This window comes from Corvus brachyrhynchos, unplaced genomic scaffold, assembly GCF_000691975.1.
Source record: "Corvus brachyrhynchos isolate BGI_N302 unplaced genomic scaffold, ASM69197v1 scaffold523, whole genome shotgun sequence".
NCBI classification, from domain to species: Eukaryota; Metazoa; Chordata; class Aves; order Passeriformes; family Corvidae; genus Corvus; species Corvus brachyrhynchos.
In genome coordinates this window covers 529,481-546,154 of record NW_008237265.1, presented here as the reverse complement: position 1 = coordinate 546,154, position 16,674 = coordinate 529,481, and the positions used below count along the sequence as shown (strand labels likewise).

Below are 16,674 nucleotides of genomic sequence, written 5' to 3'. Positions count from 1 at the left end.
GTGGATGCAGTTTGCACCAGGACATGAACACACATCACACAGAAATCTTCAGTGTGCTCTTGGAGTGCTCCCCTCACAAGCTGGGATCAAACCCTGCCCACAGGAAAAATAAATAAATAAATCCAACTCGACCCTCATAAAAGTGAATCCCCCTCTGAATGCTGCAGTTTCCTTTTTCTGCACTGTGCCACATTGAATGTTTGTGCACTGTGCTATTTAATTCTTTATATTATTGTATGGAATGTTACGCTGGGAGATTTTTCAAAAAACAGGTGTGTTTTTTCATGTATTTGTACACACATTCATCACCTCAGGATCTGGCAGATGCACAGGACCTAAAAGAATATGAAAAGGAACTTATGAATTAAATATTATAATGAAGTTGGGGTTTTTTTGTTTTTTGGCGGTTTTTTTAATATTTCACTACATATACTCACTGCATCCAGTTAGTGTCATTATGCCTATAAATATCAGGTATAGTGCAGCTTCCAGAAAGGGAGAGGCAATTATCTCATTTTCTCTACTGACTGATGTGGATCAAAATGGCAAAGTGGTTAAACACAAGTTATAGATCTATAATAAATTTAGGAATGGTGATTCTCAATACTTGAACTTCCAGGCCACACTCTCTCTCCAATAAACTCTGAGGTATTTTACTGTCGTGGCCTTACCTGAATTAGGGAAGCTGCAGCTGGGATTTGTCTATTGAAATGCTTCTGACGTTGCTTCTGCTGTACCTTCAGGGCAAAACCAGACCCCAGAATACCCTAAATACAACCAAAGTTACTAGTCAGACTTGTATATGACTTCACATACCTAAATCAAATACTCAGCATATGGAATAAACAGACATTTAATAAAAGACTTTATAAAATTAATTTTGCAATGTCTACAGTGACAGAGTTCTATTTATTCCAACAAAAAAATCTGAAACTGAGCAGATCAACAGCGGAATCGTGTAACTTCAATAAATAGCATGTGTTTATTGCTGTGGTCCACAGGTTACAGGAGCCAGAGGCATTCACAGAGGTGGACACACCTTTAACGAAGGGATTCGAGTTCTACGTACGGCTGGCAGGGCAAAGAAGGAGATGGCAAATACTGAGAAGCAGGAAGCTATTGTCTTCCCAATCCACGTCTGGGGAACTTTGTCTCCATAGCCAATTGTTGTGACTGTTACCTAGGCCAGAAACAAACACCTGTTTCAGTGCAATGGGGCACATTTATCTCTCCAAAAAGCACAAAAAACCAAAAGAATGAAAGGGAAAAAAATTAGCAAAGTATCATGAGACAGGAGTGAATCAACAGTGTTTGGATGTGGGGATAAGGAAACCTGTGCTGACAGGAGTGAAAAGGGACAGAACTCACCCATCCCAGCTGAATCCTCACGGCAAGAGGAGGAACACACAACCACTCCAGGATGAGTTCTCTCCCAAAGTCAACCTGCCAGTAGAGCTAGACCTGAACACAGCTGGGCCCTGTGCTTAGCTTTCTTCCTTCCCCACAAATACAGGACCTGGCCACCCAAAATTGTGTTTAAGCCACAAGGTGCTTGAACTTGGATCTGATCACTGCTTATCAGGGCCAGGTACTCCCTAAGGGACAAGGGGCCCACAGTCAAGGGAGACAACAGAGCCAGCAGGGCAGCACCTCTCCAGACAGGCCACAGTCCCTTCCAAGCAAAACAGAAGCAGAAAGTGCAGCCAGGCCCACCCAAGAGCCTGGATTATAATGCAGCAGCACAACAGTGAGGAAGGTCTGGCAGCAAGCCACAGGTCAGGATTAGGATCGAGAGCAGTGGTCAGCACGGAAGTCCACAGGGAGGGGCCAATAGCAGGGCATCATCCCATGGGTGGAAATCAAGATCAAGGGAGTCCATCAGTTGCAGCTGAGCTAGAGTCAATCTCTCCTGTGCTTAAATATTGCCCCTGGGTGTGCGTGGAGCATCCCCAGTGAGGTCATGCTGGGCAGGGTCATTAGGCCAATTAGTGCCCTCAGGTCTGGCATCTGTAGGGACTTGGCTCTACAGGGACTTGCTGTGGAGGTGGCAGGCCAGCCCTGAAAAGCCCCAGAGGTAGGAGGACCTAATCGGGACAGAGGTTTGGGGCTATTCCTGAAGAGCCCCAGCAGGATGGAAAAGAATTCATTATGAGCCAGAGGTCAGGAAGGACCTGGTGCAGGGGGAAAACAGGGTCCAGGTGGAGGCTGGTCCATCAGAAAGGTTTGTGATGGAACAAGGACCCCCTGCTTCCCAACGGAAGGGGATAATCAGCTGATCCCAAAGCAGGAACCCACAGCAAGCCACGGGAATCACACCAGACAGGTACCATGGTCATAGCAGGACCATGGTCTGAAACAGACACCCTGGACCATGGGAGTGTTGGGTTTTCAGCATCCTCAGAGCTCTGCTGCTGCCATAAAATGGTGTGAGAAACGTGGCTTGGACCCTTGAGAAGTGAAAAGCTTCTGGTGAGGAACAGAAGAGTTCTGTCATCAATACTAACCGCTGGGGAGAACTGTAAATAGAAAAAATGTACTTTTATTTGGAAGCACCAGCCCCAAACCTAGTTCCCCTCCCTTGACTTTGCCTTGAATGGTAGCAGAAACACAGCCAAAACAGACTTAAAAGAATATGCAAATTTACACTGACTATAAAGAGGCTGCCTTTTATGGAAAAATTTGCTGACAAATGCTTAGATGTTATGCGAAAATAGTCTTCTAAGAAGAAACTATCAAGCAATAAAGGCATGGGAAGAATATATTTCCTCCTACTCTCAGAGCTGGAAGAAAGATTTGCAGGGAAAAATATCACCAACTACTACCAAACTTAGCTTTTCCAAGTTCCAAAAACCAGTTAGATTTGTGTTTATTCTTCACAAATTTTCCACTTGATGAAGACCACTTTGTAGTATCTATATCCTTGAATGAATATTGTTCTTTTGATCTGCAAACTGCTCTCAGCAGGAGCTCTGCCTTGCCAGGTGTTTGTCCAGATTTAATGTGGCTGGTCAAGTGACTCAGGTGCTGTGTGCTACCAGCAGAACAAACACATGAGTTTGCCAGTCCCCAAAATTCAACTTTGAAATGCAGCATATGTTACTGGGCAGTGGAGGAAGTTAAAGCTCTGTTTCTTTAACAGCACTTCAGCTCCTCAGTGCACCCAGATGATCCCTCAAAGTCTGTGATTTTTCCTTCCTTTTCCCCTCTCTTTTCTTATGAAAGGCTTCTTTCTTTGTTTTGGGGGGAGGGGGGGATTGGTTATTTTTTTTTCTAAGTTCTCCAGCACACAGGACTTAAAACCAAACTGCAGTAATGTTGAGCTGCATTAGTGTTACTATGGAAGACAGCATGAAAGCTGTAACCACAGAAAAAATGAATTTTCCATCTCCACAGCAGGCGTTTGGCTGGCAGACTCCTGCAGGTGCCTGAACATGTCTCAGAAAGTTTTTCCCTGGCTACCTTAAGAGGGTTCCTTCTCAGTAATCTAATTAGCACTTTGAATACATGGAAAGGATTATAAGTAATGTAATTCTCTGGCTTTCTTAATCACAGCAGAACTTTTTTTCTACTTGTACATCCCAAAGTTATCAGTATTTCTGAGCAGAGAATGTTGAATAACTGGGCTCTGGAAAATGACACCTCCTGTAACACGGATTTATGATGGCACATTCCAGCTGTGTGCACAGGCTCTAAACACACATGTGTACACCTCAAAAAGGGAAGAACCCTGATTTAGTAGCAGTCAACAGGGCTGCTCAGATGTTTTAAGACAGGCAGGTGTCCTCAGGTGTGAGGAGTCAGAACTAACTACCTCAAAAAACACACTAACTATAAAGGGGTTCAAACTGCTACCTCTGGCATGGAAGTTTACTGCTGGAAATTCTGAGCAGTTGATCCCAAGTACCGGTGCCAGTTAACACCAATTTACTGGAGCAAGTATTTTACTCCAGCCCAGTGGTACAGAATAGCTGAGTTTGCAGCAAGATCAATAAGCATTACAAGCAGCAAGAGGCAAGCAGGGAGGGCCAACAGAAGAGAAGCCTCCTATGTGCTCTTCTCTCCTCAAGGAAACAATCCCCAAAAGGGACAGGGAAACTGCTGTGACATGGGTTGCAATTCTGGCAGACTGACCATGCTGCTGGAAGTGGTTTACACGTGCCCTACATGCTACAGCTTCTGAGAACGGCTTCATGTAAAACACACAAAGTCTTTGGTATGTCTTCACAGTTTAACCTGTTTGCCTGCCAAACCTAGGAGAAAAAACCTAGCATTTAACTGAAGCAGGTGAATGTAGTTAGCATTTAATTCCAACTCTCATTTGTTCTTTATTTTCTCTTTTCTCTGTATTTAAACCTTTCAGGTCATTTGTATCAAGTTCAGCAAGCTTGCACTTTCTCCCCAAACCAAAACGTCGCCCATAATAGACTCTGTGGTTTTTTTCAGACATGTAAGACTTTCAGATACTTGTTACCAAGATTTTTTTTTTTTCCAATGGCTCAGTTTTGAAAGGCAAAAGTAAAAATCAAATTTCACTCCCTAGTAACTCCACATCTGTGTTTCTATGTTCCAGGAGATTTGAAAAGAAAAAGAAACTGATTCACTTTGTCCTTTGTTCCTGTTCCCAGCTGTGAACTGCACCTGCACCGTGACTCACTAAATGCTGAGGAGGCCTAGATGCCTGAAAAGCTTAAACAACAATTTGAACAGTGTTCCTCACACAGCCAGAGAAAGAGGAGCTGATTTTATCTTGCTGCTACACAAAGCAAGTCAAGTTTTGGAAAATAACAAAACCCACTGAACACTTTGCATGTCCCATCCACACACTTGGAAACACAGATCCCAAGTCATCTATCCCAACAAGGTAATGTGCATTTTAAACTTCTCTGTTGGTCTTTATGACTCCTTTTAAATTCCTGAAGTCCAAAATACTCTTGTATAAACACACTCTGACTTTTTTAACCTTAATCTTGTTACTCTTTACTCATATCAGTGCCATAGCTTCCAGTTTAGAAGCATTTTGTAATTCAACTCTTTACTCATATCAGTGCCATAGCTTCCAGTGTTTAGAAGCATTTTGTAATTCGTACCTAAATATTCAATGGAACTAATGAAGCAAGCTCTGGAAAACTAGAGAAAATAGAAATAGAAATAGAAATAAAAATAAAAATAAGTAGAAAAAGTACACTGGGTTCACATGGAATTTTTATCACATGCAGGAATAAGCTGTGCATGAATATACATGGATAGAACTGGATGCTACAAGTGATCCACTGGTGTTTGAGGTGAACTGCTCAAATAATGGAAGAATAAGTGACAATAAGAGTCCTGGTTTGTTCTCTTAAAGCTGGCATGGGGTATCTTCCAATTACACCCTGATTGTTTTCCTTTTAAAATGCAGCACAATCTGTGCTTCTGAGACACTCATTATTTCCCACCATTAGCTACAGGTTGCCTCACACCTATAACCATGAGGTTTTATATTCTTAAAATTTTATCCCATGTCCATTGAGGACTTCCACAAGTGATTGCTCTATGGGTTGGTTCATGGTTTCATTGCTTCCCAGCACCTTAGATCATCAGGTCCATCTGGCCATTGCGTGGATTTTCCTTTTTTCACTAGATTCTTCTGGGTTTGTATTGTTTTTAGCACAGCCATAGGTGATGCTCTGCAGATGAAATGAATACTTGACAACATAGTGAAAGGAATTTAGTGTTCAAAATATTTTTATAGTGAACCACTTAAAGGGTGATGACTGAGGGTACATGTAATATAGTCTGTATTTCTGTGCACTTCACTGAAGTAGAGGCTTATCCAGCATCTAAGTTAAAGATAAAAACCAAAAAACAGGAACCTGTAACTTGCATCAAGGTCTGAATTACTACTGAGAGTGTGAGTTTTACACAAAAAGATCAAAAAACCAGAGTCACTAACCCAACTTTCACATATAGTATCCTTTTAAGTTATGTACCTTTCGCAGGTAACTAAGCAGAGTTTAAAGGAAGTGGTACAGGTTTTGAAGGGAATTTCTACTCTTTTTGAGATGTGGACTTTCCATATCTGTAAACATTCAGCGTCCTTTGCTAAGAACTTGCTAACCTGCTTTCACAATAAAATTTAATACCCCAAGAATTTAATTGTATTTATTATATTCTTTCTTGTATCCCTCCTAAGAGGTTGTCAAGCTTCCCTACAGAAATACATTCTGCAAAGAAAGAAATGCCAGATTTTTCTAAAAATATCACAGCTTGAACAAAAAACCTTATGCCCTGTTGGCACACACATTTTGTTGGTGAGGACTTACCACACCCCACCAAAGAGCATCAGCATAGTTGGAGAAACCTGTCTTTCCATCCTCATCAACTGCATCCTTCTCGGCAAGATAAACAAAGTAGGATGAAAAAATTAATCCCAAGAATCCAATGTACAGCGTGGTTATGAGTTCCTTTTAAAAGAGAAAGCAAACAAGCATATAAGGTTTTCATCATATACATATATTCTATCATTGTCAAACATTGCAAATATATGTGGGGGGTTTTGCACCACAGTAGAAAAATCAATATGTTATATTACAGGTACAAAATCTGCCTCCAGTAAAACAGCTAAAACATTGACTTAGGTTTTATGCATACCATGCTAAATAGGTCAAAAAGCCATCATTTATCCAAGATCCTTGGGACAGCTAAATGTAGAGTAGGACATCTTTCCTAATTATGGAATGGGAATCATTCCACTTAACTGTCTACTCAAAACATTAATTATCTAAACATTTTTAAAATAGCAAAGCAGCTTTAGAAATGCCCTTGCTGAACTGCACACAGAAATAACAGGCATGTCTTGTGATTATGGCCATATCCGAGTAATGAACCTGTGTATCTGATGTTTAGATTGCTCAAGACTGAATAGTGATGTCTCAACAGTTTCATGTTAAGATAAAATCTTAAGATAAAATATGTCAGGGTTTTGGTCCTGAAAAACAAGGCTGGGGCAGACTTTTGTGAGGGCATGGTACAGTCCTTGTGAATATACCATTTTCTCTAAAGATTTTTGGGCAAGAAAGTTGTGTCAGACCTGCTATGACTTAGATACTTAGATAAGTCACCTGCTGTGACTTAGATTCTCACAGTCTTCAGGAAAAAAGAAAGTGGTGGTGCATTTAAAAATGTATGGTGTCACAAATGCAAAAACACATAAAGCTTTTAAAAGCAGTGCTAAATGAGACATCCACCTGCACCCCCCGGGAAATCCAATAACTAGTTATGAGGGAAAGCAGCTTCTTTTAATTACTTAAACTTTAGATGCATTATTCCTTTATTTTCTTTGCACATATTTGCCCATCTTTAACATGAAACATTGTTGTGCTACGTCTTGATTGGCATCTTCCTTAAGCTCTTGACAGTCATTTCTCTTTCCTTGGATCCCAGCCAATAAGGGAATCAAAGCACTGCCATATGATACATTTAAAATTAAAACCTGAATAGGAAGGATTGCCCTTACTTTTAAAGTATGTCAGGTTTTCACAGATTTTCTGCAATACTCTACCCACATTTCTTAAACTGTTTGTAAGGGAAGGTTCGATTTTATCATCAAACTTACTTCAGATTTTCTCTTTTCTTTCTTTCTTTCTTTCTGTCTTTCTGTCTTTCTGTCTGTCTTTCTTTCTGTCTTTCTTTCTCTCTTTTCCTTTCCTTGTAAGAGCTTCCTGGGGAAAGGTAGCCCTGGTATCAAGGACCAACATTCAGCAGCAGGAACTATAAACATCCCTCACTCTTCTAGAGCACTAATTAAAATCTAGGTTCAGGAAATCTTTAAGTAATCTTGGCACAAAGAAAAATGGGTGTTTTTCCTCTAATCGTTTAATGATGACCTAAATAATGAATTTTGATAATATTTCATCTTGCCCATGGACAAGCCTTTTAATTTAAGCCTTAACATTTTGCAGGCCTGTTTGCTAAACAAGGCAGCTGATAAAGGAAATAAGCCCTGGGGTTTCAGTAGTTTCTCTGCTGGTCACCTTTATATTCTCATCTTTATCTCATGACAATGCTGCACTGTGTACTTGTAGATATGACCTGCTTTGAAAAGCTCCTTGTGTTAACATACACAATTGACTATTTGTGGATGATAATTGGAATAATTCTTGTTTAAGTGCTGGCTGTTTGGAAAGCAGGCAGGAAAATATCAGTCTTACGAAATCCTTTCAAAGTGGCAGAAATATCAACAGAACTACTGAGGTTATTTCACCACTGGCACCTCTCAGCTCCAGTACTGCTCATCTAAAGATAGAATTCTTTTCAAGTAAAAGCCAGATGAAAATGCAACTGCCTTGGACTTACTCTAAATGTCACCAATCCATGTTCCATGTATATAGAGAGACTATATTTAATTATTAAGAATAATGGCAGCAATCTCATGCCTACTGGATTTAAGGAGTCAGAAGCTTTTAAAATAACACATGCTTCAAGAGACATGATCATAAAGCAAAGAGCATTCTGCAGGCATCAGGCCTTAAAATGACACATTTATGTGGGTTTTATTACGTAAGAGCTTAAGAATAAAGAGTGCTGCCTAAAACAAGTGACTCTTTGCAGCAGGGACTTTCAGATACACACACACACATGGGGAAACAGCAAGAACAACAAATGCACAAAGATGCATTTGAATCCTGAGAGAGTTGAGTCAGCACATTTTTTAAACTCAGCTAGATCTCCATTTTCAGTTGAAATAAGGACCACACAGTACAAAGTTCAGCACTTGGAAAAAATACAAGAATTCTTCCTGTCCTAAGAGCAGTAGAAGACCTCACAAAGCAAGGTGAGGAAGGAGTAAAACCAACCTAGAGGCTCACAAGCTGCAGCTAGAGTTGCTAACTAAGTTTTTCAGTAAGCTGCAGGACTTCTCCATGGCTTTCCACCACCACATGTGATACTGACTCATGTTTTGTTGTCTTTGGCAAGAAATGCTGGTATATAAGCTCAACCTGCTGAAAATAGAAGAGCATCCCAGCCAAACCAGGCATGAGTAAGCTAATAGAGATATATGTAAATTCCAAAACACATGGAAACTGTTGGTGACAACTTTAGTAAGCACTTCTGGGGCCATGGAGATACAAGTGCTTGCTATTTTCACAGGGCACCAAGATGTGAATTTATTTTCTCACATTGCTTAAGGGTTTAGTGGCCCATTTTTTCTGAAAGAGTATCAAACACAAAAAAAAAATAGATGAGGACTTTGTACTCTGCCAGTGAAGAAAAAGCAGCTGAGGTGTTTTTGTTTTGGTTTTGGTTTCTTATTTTTAAACAAATATTTCTTTCAGACTCTGGACAGGAATAAAGGTTCCATTTTTCCTTCCGTTTGGTACCGTGTTAGGGTTTCAGCTGCACTTGTCCAATGTCAATACAGAACTGTGTGCTTGGTACTTTTTTCCTTAACGTATTAGTGGGTGATCTGCTTGGATAAGTACTACGGATCTGTGGAGTTTTATTTATCACCATAATCACGTCTTTGGATAAGCAGAACTTCAGGTGTGTTTACTCATAAATTCACTTTTCCAAGGATTTTTTTTTTTTCCTTTTAAATCATTGAACTTATGCTTGTGACACATAAGATTCAAGTGTTGTATTTTGGAGATAGTATTTCCTGATTCTTGACTAAAACTCTGAACACCCACAGGAAAAAATGTTCTCAAACAGCTCTGTCTGTAAGGGTACCAAATGTTGAGAAAGTTATTTGGATATCAGCTCTGCCCTAGCAAGATACCCAGGCAAAGCAAGCATAATAAATGAAGACCACACAGACTTGGAGCATTAAAAGTCATCCTGTTGTACAGTATGAAAGGAGGCTTTATCCCACAGCACTTTGGTGTGCATCACTTCTGCACAGCCATCATGACATAAAAGTTCTTACTGTACTGGGGGAAAAAAACCAAAAGGAAGAAAATTAACTTTTGGTATTAAATTAATTGCTTGGATTAAGTGCATCCCACTTTCTGTCCCAGAAAACCAGTTTTCTGAATACAAAATTAAAAGATGTCTGTGTGGAAATCTGTAACTGTTTGTCAATATGTGGAGAACACATCTACACTCACAAGAATGAGTTAACCACCCTTACAAGTGTGATGTGGAGATTGACAGCGGAGTATTAGCCCTCCACAGTGTGGCATGAGATGCAAGATTTAAAGGCTAATGATATAAATTTCTGTTATATTGACAAAGCTAATCATAACAAGATTCCATGAAGACTCAAAAAGAAGCCTTCAGTTAGAAACATTTCAAAGTCTGCAGAAAAACTTTTAAACTCTTCCTGCTTAATGAGCTTTCACACAGAAAAATTGTTTCAAAGTTTTAGCAGACATGAAACTATATACAGCCAGGTTTGCCTCTGTGAGCGCACCCTTGAAAAAATAACTTTTCCTACAAAGGATCACAACATAGTCCATATTTTTTATTTAAAGAACAAATTAGAAAACTCTGTATTCAAGGAGAACAAAACAGAATTGTTTAAATAATCGACTTCTTCTAGCAAGGCTTTTCCACCAGTGTTTGGTTTTCCACAGAACAACCACGTTAGGAACACATCTTCTGTGGAGATAGTGGAGAGTATTTGTAGTACGAAAGGCAGCCCACAAAACTGCATTTAATGAATGACATTGAGGGATAACACCAAAGGGTACAACAGTTAATTAAAAACCCAAACACTGGTGTTTATACCCTGTCGGCCACCGCCCTAGCAAAGAATAGTTTCCCATTTTAAAAGGAGAAAGAAACACACGATGGACTTTCAGAGCATTTCTTTCTCTTGCAATGTAACAGTTCATTTAAACCAGGGTATGATCTGAAGCCCACAGAGAGAATTTACTGAAGTCACCAAAATGCAGGGGATGTTTAAAGGCCAGGTACCTGTCGATGGATGAAAACCACTGACCCCAGGAGTCTCCAGGTGCCCCCCTGGCGGTCAACGTGAAGCATCCGAAGGATCTGGAGAAAGCGGATCCCCCTGTAAGGAAAGTGAAGCATTAAAATAAACACAATAAATCAGTAAAAATGCTTGAGGACAATACTGCCTCATCCACCCACAACTGATTATATCCACTAACACTCTGCCATGTTAAAGAACTGTGATAGTACTGCCCTGCCCAGGCTTCAGGCATCTCTATGTTTAGATCACATTTCATTACAGTCAAATTTGTTCAGTAATACTGGCTATGAAAACAATTATTTAATGGAAAACCAAACAAAATCAGGGGAAACTTGTGTATTTTATATGATTCTGATTCTCAAATGCCTCCTTTCCAAGGAAAACCAATGCTTCAAACTTTGCTAACATAAATATGAGCAAACTTTTTTCTCTATTTGCCAAAAGCAGAATATGAATCAAACATGGCATTACGGAAATCCTTGTTGTGTGAGTTATTGAAATCTATCTGATTTATAGAAAATATATAGAAATATATAGGGTCCTATGTGTTTTTAGGAGAATAACTGAATCAATCATAAGCTCCAAATATTTCAACTAATGAAAAACAGTTATCAGTATGGTTCTTCAGCATAATTTTATTCTATGGAAATATTTCATTTGCCCTTTTGACAATGAATTTTGTTTGCCTATAGTCATCTTACTGTCTTATCCCTGAAACAAACCAGTGAAGAGCAGGAAAGGATGGATGCTGAATTCATCTACCTGAAAATTTTTCACTGGAAGTATTTTTAGCTCTTTTTAGCAATACTTAAAATTTTGTTGTGAATGTAGGTTTTGCTTTTTAATTCAGACTTGCCTGACCCTACTGGTTTTTCAGAGGAGCAATGATAACACTCCAGGGATGTGGGTTAAGGTTCTGAAGTGTAGGACTTTGGAGCTTAACACTGGGAAAGGCTGCACTGAGCCCAAAACCCACCAGGCTCAAATACAAACACACAGAGGGCCTTTTCACTGAAGTCTTTCCTACACTTCTAGCTAAATTAAAAATCCCCAACCTTTGGAATTTTCATATGCACCTTCCTCTTTTCCTGTATGAGCCAATAATCACATTCCTGCTGCCTGTGTGGAGTCTTTACCCTCAGGAAAGGATGAATGTTCTATGGTAAGAGTTATCTTAAAAACACTGTACATGTAGGTCCCCCCAGTGTTTGTCTACACAGCTGGACAGTTTAGACAGTACTGGCCATTCCCACTTCCCAGTGATTCCACTGCACTGGGAAGCGGAGGCTTGTGACAGAACATGCAGCACATCTTGGAAGTTAGGTTAGGAGTGGAAGTACACCTACTGCTCATCATTCTTTTCTTCTATTTACCCACTTTACCTCCCAAAACAAGCCTGCAGTACTTGATGCAAGCTGAACAAACACTGTGGACATCAAATGTTTCTGGTTCATGTACAGTGTGAGTTACTCGTGCCAAACAAATCCACCAAAGCATAATTACTCTTTAAACAAAGTAATTACTCATACTGAAAAAGCACAGAGTTAAGTGCTGTCTGGATTACTTCTTAAATAAACCCACGTTCTGTAATACTCTCTTGTCTCAGAGAGAGTTGTTTGATGTTTTAAATAGGACACAACATTTCGTTTTTTCCACTTGGCTTCAGCATTCCCACCATTTTTCATTTGTTCCTGCACTCCTTTCCCAATCAGTGACCAAGCACAACAGCACCCAGTCCTCCACTGCCCAGTGCTTCAGTAGAGTAACTTTTCCTGCATTAGGAAAATCACACATGCAGCTAAATTGGGAATTAGGCAATCAGGTATACATCTAATAACCTCTGTGGTAGTGAAGAGCTGCAGCCACAGGAGAACATACCTTATTGCCGAGGTGGCAAACACCTGCCCATTAGATCCTATGCTCAGAACAATAATTGAGGCTACTACCACAATCAGATCTGTTAAAAACAAACAAACAAACAAACAATCAAAAGAAGAAAGAATGTATTGATTTTTTGGTTTTAGATGTCAGCACTGAAAAACACAACAAATACAGACTAAGGAAAGCACTTCAAAAAAAGAAATTGTTAGCTGAAATTTGGTGGGCATGTTAAGTCTGTGTAAGAGTTTCACATCAAAACCTCAGTGGCTACAGTTTCTTACAGGATGAATTCAGTAACAGAAGTTTCAAAGAGACTGACGGATCAGGCAGCTTGCCACAAAAAATGCAAAGGCATTTGTACACCCTAGAAATGAATCCTTATTTTGGCTCAAGGCTTCTCATGTAAGAGGAATTGCAAGGGTTTGCTTCACTCAATAATGAAATCCACGAAGTCAAGTATCATGCATACAAACATACACTTGGTTTAAAAGTTGTATCAAAGCTGTAAAGCCAAGCTTTCAAAGTTAAGGGAACTGTCAGAACAAAGGCTGTCTAGAAAAAATCAGAACTGTTAGTTTACTTTGTGATACTGTCTTTATTTGTACAAAAAAATAATTGTTTCCAGAGTTCTTTTTTTTTTGTTTCCACAACTCTGCAGTTTACACAGTTCCAGCTTTATACAATGCAAATGACAGATTGAGTTCACAGTGCCAGCATCCCTTATTTTCTCTCATCCCAGTACAGTGACCATGTCCATTTCTTCTAATTATTGAACCTTGCTGTAACATTATTCTGAGAAGATATTTTTTTAATTTCCTCACCAGCATTTCTGTGGTAAACCTCTTTAGAGCATCTAAATGCTTCCCTTTCAGACTCTAACCAAAAAATAAAGGATACTATTATAAATGGGTAGCAAATGGAGACAGAACGAGGAAAACTTTTGGTAAACTCTCCTTTGCCAGTTTGAAACAGGCAGTACTTTATTCTTCAGAGCACTTCCAAACACCAGCCCTGCTGACTTCACTTGTAGCTGTGAGGGCTCAGAACCTCTGCAACCCGACTTCAAAGTCTTCCTTTGGACATCCAGAAAATGAGGCCCATTTGTGAAAACTTTATTTAACTGACTTTCCATGGGATGCCTGGGCAAGAGGCAGGATGGGATCCAACCTGGGCAGCAACAACAGTTTCCTTCAGCTAGGTTAACTTGTTTTTTCCTCTCCTTTAAGCGTTCTCCTGCCTCATTCACAACCATGTAGTTGCTGCAACAAATAATGCAGAAGTTCTACAACCAACAGTATCCTCCACTCTCTGAGTTGAATTAATTTCCAGTGTCAGTCTGATTTTTGCTGTAAAAGCTGGATTCCTCCCCAAAGGAAAGCACTCACTCAGTTTAAAGACTGTACTACAATAATTGTGCATGTATGAAAATGAAAATGAAAATGAAAATGAAAATGAAAATGAATAAAGGGAGGGATGAGGCAACAGAAAGAGCTTCCATTTAGGATTAATCTTAGCTTTTGAATGCCTCACTTTCCAATTTTTTACGCTGTTCCTTTATCATGTGTGAACATATATCTGTAAACATCGGAATTTAGGGTAGATTTTCTTCCCATCACATCATAACACAGATCTTTGCCCCCTAGCAAATGATGCATCATGTCTTTACTAAATTGTCAGACATACACATATCCATCTGATGGCAGGTACTGAAGGTGGAAAAGACTGAGCTCAGAAAATGAGCTTCAACCAGATAGTGAGACATTTTTTCATTTGTACTTTCACTTTTCTGAATGTGTTCTCCATGGTAGAGATATTTCTTTTTTTTTTTTCTTTTTCTCCAAATCTGTTCTTCTACCTCTGCTTCTCCTCTGTTCCTAGTTTTCATCCCAGTTTCCAGCACTCAGACTTCCCTCATTAATCCCAGTTTACTGGTCCAAACAGCCCTATTTTACATTCTAGGTCATCAGCATATCCTGCCCTTTCACTGCCACCTTTTAATCCCACATATTTCCAGCCCCTGCTGATTTTCCTTCAAGCTCCTGCTTGCTTGTCAGACTCTTCAAACATTCCTCTCCCAGACCTTTGCATCAGAATCCACCTCCTGTCTTCTTACTGAGCCTGTGTGTCCCAGAACATTCCTTCTGCCTCAGCCTGGGCTTTTCCATGTGCCCTGGGCAGATGCAGGAAGAGCACTATAAAACCAAACCCAGCAGATTTTCCACTTCCAGCCCCAGCACTGCTGCTCAGAGGAAACTGCAATTTGAATTGTGCAGGCTCACTGCAGACTGAATCCCTGAGGAAAAGAAGAGCATCCTCTAGCAGGGTGTTTGAACTCTAAACAAGCTGCCAGTTTTTCAGAGGCTTGTTCATCAGATTGGAATTCAGTTCCAGTGACAAACAAAAAGCTATTTTCTCATTAAATTTCTGCTTCAAAGTGTGAAATTGCTAGTGATTCTCCATAAGAAATCATCAGAGTTGCCTTTTTCAGGAACAGTTTAAACATTTTGCATGAAATGTCTCCACAAGACTCAAACTGTAGCAGGCACTGGCATGGAAAGCTTCAGGAAAAAGGGCCAACACTTGTTTACATGACTTTTTTAACTCTAACAAGCATTAGTGTTTAGACTAGCATTACACTGGTATTTATGGTAGTTTTCAAAAAGTAAAGTGTCAGGAAGTTTGTTAATTTAAAAAAAAATAATAATTCCAAATATCACCTATCACATATCTTACCTGAGTACAGCTTTTTTTTTTTTCTTTTGAGGAAATTGCTGATGTGTTTCTAATGTTCCCATAAATTGACTTTCTAGTATTAAATTCTCAGCTTTTTTATTAAAAGCAATTAATTCATTTTAAATTTAAAGCAGTAAGAATATTTGTATTTTATTTTTGTATTTTATTGCTGTACTATTTTACAGCATGTAAATGGGTCTCAGCTTAAAGGTGTGTTTTAAGAAAGGTCTCACCATTGTTTCTGCTGCCTTGGTAAATGAGCACCACACACTAAACGTGCTCCTTCTGGAAACTAGGGAATGAAGAAGCATGGAGAAACAAAGGGATTTTTCTAGGGATTCTTGAGCTGGGAATCAATTCAATATTAATGTCTTCTGACAGGTTGTTATTGTCCTTTCTCACATACATGTTATCATCTACAATCTGTCTGCAAAGTAGAGAAATATTAGGCTAACTTTAGAAAATCTACTTAAAAGTAATTTAAAGATTTGATTTAATAAGTAGGGGAGTTGCATCACTTTCCATTTTAGCTAAAATGCTAAAAGACAATTCAAAAAATTATGTGTTCTATCTTAACACTCTCCTTTCCCAGTTATTCAAGTTGCATGTTAACATATGAGTTCATGCAGCATGGAATCCAGTAATATTTTAAAAGTTTATAAATGAAAGTAGTAATTAGGCTTGACTACTAAACCTCTGCCTGGTAATAAGCACCGAAGTAATTTTTATTTACAGCTAGAGAGGGAAGGAAAGGAAAGATAATGGAAGAACTTAAGGAAATTCAAAACTGTTACCCAAGTGGAACTTTGTAAGAATTAATCCAAATTTTATGAACAAAAACCCAGAGAAGAAATATCCCTGCTCTCAAAGAAATTTTAGATTTTTTTTTTTCTGATTTTAAAATAAAGACTTTTGTATTAATGAAGAAATAAAATGAATGCATTTTGTTTTTCATTCTGGTTTAATCCTTTAATTTCTTTTTCTAGTGTCTGTATTTTATTCATGTTGATTCAAAAATGATAGGATGAGTCAGTAGGATTCAGTCATTCACAGCAAAGGTATTTCCCAAATCTAGCTTCTTTTTTGAACAGTGCAGACACTGTTCCATCTGCATTTGATATGGAAAATCAAACCTTGATTTCCAG

General features: G+C 39.1%; 1 protein-coding gene across 1 annotated transcript in view; it reads right to left on the bottom strand.

The window, feature by feature from the left end:
* Positions 1 to 16,674, bottom strand: part of LOC103613081 (potassium voltage-gated channel subfamily KQT member 1) — an 82,114-nt gene that overhangs the window by 32,664 nt on the left and 32,776 nt on the right. The window contains exons 5-9 of the mRNA XM_017730542.1: positions 12,794 to 12,872; positions 10,897 to 10,993; positions 6,303 to 6,443; positions 1,070 to 1,180; positions 672 to 767 (exon numbers count right to left, since the gene is read on the bottom strand). Coding sequence (XP_017586031.1) covers positions 672 to 767; positions 1,070 to 1,180; positions 6,303 to 6,443; positions 10,897 to 10,993; positions 12,794 to 12,872 — 524 coding nt within the window. The remainder of the gene's footprint in view (positions 1 to 671; positions 768 to 1,069; positions 1,181 to 6,302; positions 6,444 to 10,896; positions 10,994 to 12,793; positions 12,873 to 16,674) is intronic.